Here is a 7,787-nt window from a genome sequence, read left to right on the forward strand (position 1 = left end):
AGAAATTCTATTTCTTTTTTCTAAGACTATCTATGTCTACGTCATCCTGAACAGTTTCATAAATGGCTGGTAGATTTGACAACACTCTTGTTCCTGCCCATCCTAAATTATACACCTCATTTTAAAATTACATGCTACTAGCATAATTCTGAATTTATGGTTTAAAAAAATATTAAAGACCTCTTCTTAAATAAATAAAAGGCACTATCGATACTACGATGCACATAAACAAGGTAGATCACACGACTACGTTGAAGCCCTGCAAGAAGACACCTAACATAAAACATCTGACCCAAAACTACACATAAAGTCTGCAACAAGGCCAGTTAGGAAGCGTAGCTCAAATACACCAAGCTTTACAGGGACTGAGATATCTATATACAAGCAATAGAAAAAAAACAACTCGTTAATAGTGTATCAATGCAGAATAGCATATCATTGTAATGTAAATTGGAGTGAAACTAGATTAATCTCTACGTTTTTCTCTAGGATAACATGCTAGAATGTATGCAATACACCAACAGGCTTACAGAAGAGGTGAAGTGATAAATTCACCATCTCCCATGAATCCAACTTGGGTAAACTAAAGTTATTTGAAAAGATTCTCCAGACCACAGCTTTAAGCATGACTAAGAGGTAGCCTAAGTTTCTCTCGGTGATAGATCACTACAGCTTTCAAAAGATCAGGTAAGAAGGACAAGTATAAACACCATCAGTACAGATTTTTATGGTATTATTTTTCTACTTGCATGTGAACATTGCTAACTACAATTCAAGATACAGATACCTCATTTCAATGGAGAAGATCTGGGGGGTTTAACTTACCAACGGACTAAAGTGTCATGACTCCTCAGAAGCGGAATACACACACTCCAGTCCCATAATTCCCGGAAAACTGATTGCTCCTTTTGTAAAAATCTATAGGCTGCCTCCATGAGGTCCCGCAGCTTCATTCGTCTGCGCCCATACCGGACTGTGTTTGCGTCTGAGCTCTCCAGGAAAAGCCTCTGAAAAACTGGCCACGTATTCTTAAAATATCTTAAAGCAAATCTTTAGAATAAAGAGAGAAAGAAAGAGATGGAACACAGACACGTAAGCCAGAGGAAAGGAAAACAGCCACTAATAAAAACATCAGGGCAGAGGTCCCGAGACAGTAATTGATGATATACTGAGAATTAAGGCCTATATTTAACTTTGTCCTCACTTGGGTGGGAAAAACAACCACTTCAGCAATCAGCTGACAACAAACGCTTTACCTTATTAGAAATCATTACTTAATTATCAAGGGGAAACATTAATGCCTTTGGTGAAATCTCTTTGATTGCTCATTTACTGAAAAAATAATGCTGATCCCTATTTATTTAACTTTATATTCTACTGGCCTACAAGTCTAATCTTAATTGCAGAGATTTTGGTTGTGAGCAATTTTCATGCCAGCTGTTTTGCTTTTCTTTGGATCATTAAGATGATAATCACGTTACATCTTACAACACAATTTAAATAAGACTGTGTTTAAGACTCTAAATCTAAATGTGTCCTAAATAATTCTTTCAATTCAAACCACTTTTGTTGTTGTGGGAGACAATCCAAACTGTACCACCACCTCTCATCACCAGTGAAGACTGATGAGCAGACACTCAAAATGTTCAAATATTGCACAAAAAGACATTCTATTACTCACGGCAAAACATCAGGGTGGTCAGCAACCAGCTTGCTCATTGCTACACACAACCTTTCATGCCGATCATGGTTGATTTGGCCACCAGCTTTAATGGCTTCTGCATTTCTTTCCAACAAATCCAACAAGATTGGCCGAACTTGACGCCCAATCAATAGAGTACATTCTTTATCCAGTAATAATTGTGCTAAAGTGTCGAGGATGCATTGCCGATCCTGCTGAGTCCAGATCTAGAGGAATGGAAAGTAAGAACGGGTTAAACGGGAAATGATTTGGACTTTTAACTTCAGAACTATTCACACAGGATTCACAGTGAATTTTACAGCAACAAATCTTTCAAAAAACAGGAGAGAGTCCAAAATTCCCAGTGGAAGTACTTACTTGCCACAACTCTCCATATTTAAAAGAAAACGGGAAACAGGATGAGTGACATGCAGAATGATATACTAAATAGGAGTTACAAAAAAGTCCCCAAATCCTAAACTACATTTTACAGTTGAAAGACAAAGCAAATTATTTTTAATATACTTTTAAAAGAAAATTGGGAAAATGTTATAACTACTAATACATCTTTGTTAATAGAATTCCCACTGATCTCAACAGCTTGGTCTCATGAGAGCCACAAAACATTTAAGAACTCAAGTTCTTAAAAAGAGTTTGAGTTGCATCACGTTCACTATGTCTTTTCAAAAAAGGAGCATTCCATCAATCATGATCGTAGCTTTGTTTCCGTACTTCTGATAGCAATTACAGTGAGCAATGAATGCTCTGGCCAAGAAGCAGCATGTATCTGCAGTTTAGAAGTTGAGATTTATTTTTTTTTTCTTACTTTTATATAAAAATGGTCCTTTAGTGCAAAATAAAATATTAAGCTTTTGAATAGATGGAAAATATATTCACATCTTCTAGGAAAAAAAATGACGACCCACGCAACCCCCCTCCCAAGCACACACACCCTTACATCCCTCCCAATCTTCCCAACTTTGTTACTGAAAAACAACAACCCATTTCTGCATCTTGAGCTCAAAGACCAGAGAAATTTAAGCATATATTATTATCCAAGTGCCTCTCCACTTCCATGAAGTTTAGCATACACTGCAATATAAGTAATTTTGATTTGTGAAAAATCAGGGTTATGAATTTGCACTGTAGTGATTTTGCTCTTAACTTTGATGCTCCACTCTCCCCTCCCTCATGCCATCAAGACAGTTTTATCTTTCTTTGCAAACAGTCGTAAATACAGCTAGGCAAGGCAGCTTTCCAAACAAAACAAGCACTTACTAAACTCCTACAAAAAACATCCTGTGATTTCAGTAATCTTTCATTTTTAGCAACATGTGCAGCCAATTTCTGCTTCTCCTAGACCTTTTGTTACTGGGGTAAAACCTGCTTCTGGGCCTGCAGATGGGATGGTTTTGTTGTTACAAACAGACTGCAAAGGTCCTACCAGTTGTTTTTGACCTCCTAAGGTTACACCACTGTCAACATACTTCTAGATTACATACTTGTTCAAGTTCCTTGGGTTTCCTTTTGAATTTGAAAAGACATTCATTCCTTAACAGCACCTAAGAAATCAGGAAATCTGCAGCATATACACTACAAACATCAAAACCATCACATTAATTGCAAGCAGTTTCTTACGTGCGTTTATTTTTACGAAACATGATATAAGTTTATCCTCCTCTCATTTATCAGAGCAGTACCAAAAATAAAAAACTCAAAAATTTAAAAACAGAGCTGAAGGTCTGCATTCATCACAGAGCGAGCAAGACGCTATTCAATACAAGGGATCAGATTTGGAGTGGCAAAATGATTGACAAGCTGTTCAAAGGCAGCACGGCTCAAAAGAATTGGAGACAAATTCCAGTTTAAAAAAAAAAAAAAAGAAAGTACCTTCAGTTTCCAAATCAATTACATCTTTGGCTACCCAAACAAGGCACAACAGGGTGCTTAATTTCTTAACCAGAGCTTTCAATATCAAGTAAAAGGAACAATTAACAGTAAAATAGTAAATAAACAATGTGGTTGACTCAGTAAAATTCAGTAGTTACATGACTACTGTACAACAAATCCACTCCATCGGCAATTTCGTGAGAGCAAGCAGGTTTTTAATCATTGTGTGTAGTACCCTTAGGACATATAAAAATGTTCAAAAATCACAGTGGCAACATTCTCATTCTACAAAGAGACCGTCTGTTTGATTACAGAGCTTTTCAGAGTCTAAATTAAGAACTGCATGGAAAAGAAGAATACTGTCAGAGGGGTTTTTTAACTAAAGGTGGTTTTGTGAAATACCCAACTTTCTCAATCAGTAGTAAAGGGCAGCTGATCTGAAAGTGTTTAATTCTAGTGTTCAAATCTGGGATAGTAAATTTGTGCCTGCGGTTCCAAACAGCTGCTTTATAAAGCATCACAAAAGACTGTTCCTCCAAATATAAAACAAATACACACATTGTGTATTATTAATGAAAGAGACATTAAATAGAAGCACAGCTAGGATTGAGACCTGGAGTCAGACATGATCCCAGTTGCTTCTCTAGCAGCATCTTGCACACCTCCTTCCCAACCTGCACAGTACACTTACTTGATGCTCACAAGGTACAGAAATCTTTATTAAGAACTGGCTTAATCCAAAATCCAAGATTATTAAGAGAAAGGATCACAGAACAATCTGGGCCCACGTGAAAGCCACATTTCTGATTGTGGCTCGCAGGGGTTTCCACGGATTGTTAGACCATGCATAGATTTAATTATGGGATAGTTCTAAAGGGTGGGAGGGCATAAGAGCCATACATGGGAAATCCTTCTTCTCCTCCAACACAGTAACACATGTTCTTGGCTCCATTCCCTCACACATTAGCTCTGTTGTTGCGTGACTGTGCAGCAATCAGTTTAGCAAGATGATCCAATTTAATCCTTCTTCCACAGTCTTCCACTGGGTGGGAAAGCTGAACAGATTTTCCACATCAGCACACTCATTAGGTTCAGGATAAGAGAAGAAGCAGAAAGGTGTGGCTTGGCCTTGGGAACAGGCAAAAAGAAAACAGAGCAGGACCGCTCTTTTTGGCAGCTGTCCAGTTCAGTAAGATAAAGCAAAACATGAGCCTGCATTCTTCTTACAACGCACATACCTCAAGAAAAAAAATAAATGTAAAGAGGCAGGAGGATATGCAGTCTCACAAAGAGAATAAGATAACTTCAACTACCTGCAGAACAATCTAGAACTTCCTACATCTCCTCCAGCACATGGTAGTTGATAGAGTTGGACAGACCACTCCTTCAAGGACAGCTAGAATGCTCTCTTTGACTTTGTATCAGTGTATTTATTAATGTACTGTCTCCCAAGAAAATCACAGCTCTTCAAAAACTAGAAGCAGAAGGAGATGAGAATACACTCCAGGATGGAAGCAAAACTGCAACATACCTTCCCTTATTTATAATGCTACATGACGTGAAGACTAATTAATCTTTCAAATAAAACGCTGAAATCATATTTTTGGAAAAAAAAACAGTCTGCCTTAGTTACCAGGGCATCAGGACATTTTTCTGACAGCCGATGAGAAGCTCGATGAATTTGGGACAGCTAGGTCACCCCTTTTTCCCTACATTTATTAACAAAAAAAGAAAGGAATAAAGACACTTCTCAACATCAAACATTAAGACTATAAATAAGAGCTTGGAGTTATTATTATAACAATTTCACTCCTACATAGAAAAATGAAAGGCAAAATGAAGGATGTCATGCTAAAACAGCAACAGAGTAGAACAGGAGATCCAGAATGGTGTCCTCAAGATCTCCAGTCCACTTAAGATGGTTCCATAGACTAAATAGAGGAAATATCCAAAAAGGACATTTATTCATTTATTTATATCTTTCCATATATCCACATGGGTGGATGCGAAGGGCAGAAACAAGTATTTTTATACTAAGGTTCCTTTCCAACTACCATTTTAGCCTTCACATTGATTAACTTCTCTACTGAAATTACACTATCACAGGGAGCCGAAATACCCGCATTTGCACAAAATCTGCATTTGGAATTCTACGCAGGAAGACATTGTTTGCTTAAATTATCCAAAAAAACAGAAAGGCAATAAACAAAGACTTGTTTAGAGAGCTTTTCATCCCATTTTCCTCATTGAGAACACAGACATTTGCAGTACCTTGGCAAAGTTAATGGTATAGAAATACTTTACAGAAAAGGTTCTATGACATACTGACGCACAGGGAACAAGATCTTCCATCACTACATAAACAGTGCCTTACTATGAATCTCAAGAGACTGTTCCTTACTTAGTTGTGGGCAAATTCCATTCCGTTATGGAACACTGAAGAAATAAGTCACCAGAAAGAGAGCGAAGCTGCAGAGCAAAGAGAGCTCTAGATTTCCAGAACACATGCTTCCTAAGTTACAAACAAAGCAACTCATAGGAAATCAGGTATGATAACTGGAGCCAGTGGTTGTTTAGCGGCAAGATAAGCCTAGCATACTGTAGCTTCCAAGATCTACCTAGATCTTCCTAGATCTGCAGCTTTCAAGCTTGGAAATAGCAATTCAGTTTTCAAAAAAAAGTGTCATTATTCATTAATGTGCTGTTCCAGACTCTCTGTACATAATCACTCTAATCATTTCCACAAAGCAAGACTTTTAAGCCCCAAGTTTATCTCAAAACAGTCGCCAGAAGGGAAAGGGCACAGTCTCTTTCCCAGTCTCTGATCTTGGTGACTCACTTGGGGTTCACCGCTCCATCTGTCTGCTACATCATACACCCGCATCATCCCCACCTCTCTCTCTCAGCTGTTTCTTTCTCTTGAATAGTAGCTCTTCACCACTGCTTCTCACCAATTAGCAACAACTCTCCAACACAAGAATATATGTTCATTTCAATTATATTTTGACCCTATGATTTATAGTGACAGAAGAAAAAAACATCTGTCTACCGAGAGAACCTTGAGTACGAGTATGAAAGCCTTCCCCAACCATAACCGAGAGACAGTTAATTCAGACTGAAAACCAATATTCTGAAAAAAATATGATTTAGACTTTTAATCTTCAAGCAACTGGGACATTTCCTAGACACTCAAACAGAAATATGGATTTTAAGCCCCGAAGTGTGTACACAACACAGAGCTTTTGAAACCCCTATAATGAAAAGTATTAAAAATATAACATCTGATGTGCTGATATCCTGTTATTAGCAGGTATACAGGTTATTAACAGGTAACAGATAACATGTCTTCAAATATTTCAGACACAGGAACGAGCTAGACCTCAACTCTCCTAGAAGGCAGGTGTGCTTTTCACAGTTAAGGCTGCCAAAGCATGAAACTGGTGAAAACAGGAACATGTTTCCAGCATCACTGTGATAAAAAAAAAAAAAAAAAAAAAAAAAGGCAGCAAATCCCAGAAAATCCAGCCCTCTGTCTTTTTACCCCACATGCTGTCTTAAGGCAATTAAAGAAGACATTCAAATAGCATCAGGGTAAGATGCTGAAGTTAAGGTACTAGACAACAGTCGCGGTGCTTGCTAACAACATGCCATCTCTCGCTATCACGCTTTCAGAGCCACCTTAAGGGACATGGAAAATACTCAAAGGGCAAAAATGCCCCCTCGGGAAGCGCAACAGGAGGGGTACCAGGGGACCGGAGAGGACCCACCTCACAGGGCTCCCCTCGCACGACCCCCAAAGGGGCGGGGAGGGGAAGAAACCCCACCAAGCGCACACAGAAGGCGAGGGTGACAGAGGGAGCGGGGAGCTGCCCCCGTCGGGCGGGAGGAGGCCGAGGGGGCGGGCGGGGTGGCCGGACGGCGCGGCCAGCGGACAAAGCTACCGGCAGCAGATGGCGGCGCGGGGAGCCGGGCGGGGGGGGGAAAAGGCAGCACCGTGCGTCCCCTTCCCTCCACGGGACCCGGAGGGAGACAGGGAGGGAGAGAGGACGGACGGGCAGGCGCCCGGAGGCCGCCGCCGAGACCCGCGACTTCCCCGCCCCCCCCCGCTCACCTGCTTCGCCAGGAACCGGCTCAGCTCCGCGCTGCTCTTCTCGTTCCTGCGCGCCACCAGCTGCAGCGGCTCCGCCAGGCGGAACCGCAGATCGGCCGCCATCCT

At 40.2% G+C, this 7,787-nt stretch overlaps 1 protein-coding gene across 1 annotated transcript in view; it reads right to left on the bottom strand.

The window, feature by feature from the left end:
• Positions 1–7,784, bottom strand: part of MDN1 (midasin AAA ATPase 1) — a 97,664-nt gene extending 89,880 nt beyond the window's left edge. Inside the window, exons 1-3 of the mRNA XM_074150300.1 lie at positions 7,683–7,784; positions 1,682–1,908; positions 826–1,050 (exon numbers count right to left, since the gene is read on the bottom strand). Of these exons, the coding sequence (XP_074006401.1) occupies positions 826–1,050; positions 1,682–1,908; positions 7,683–7,784 (554 nt within the window). The remainder of the gene's footprint in view (positions 1–825; positions 1,051–1,681; positions 1,909–7,682) is intronic.
• Positions 7,785–7,787: the final 3 nt, after the last annotated feature.

Source organism: Numenius arquata, chromosome 7 (assembly GCF_964106895.1).
Source record: "Numenius arquata chromosome 7, bNumArq3.hap1.1, whole genome shotgun sequence".
In the NCBI taxonomy this organism is placed as follows: Eukaryota; Metazoa; Chordata; class Aves; order Charadriiformes; family Scolopacidae; genus Numenius; species Numenius arquata.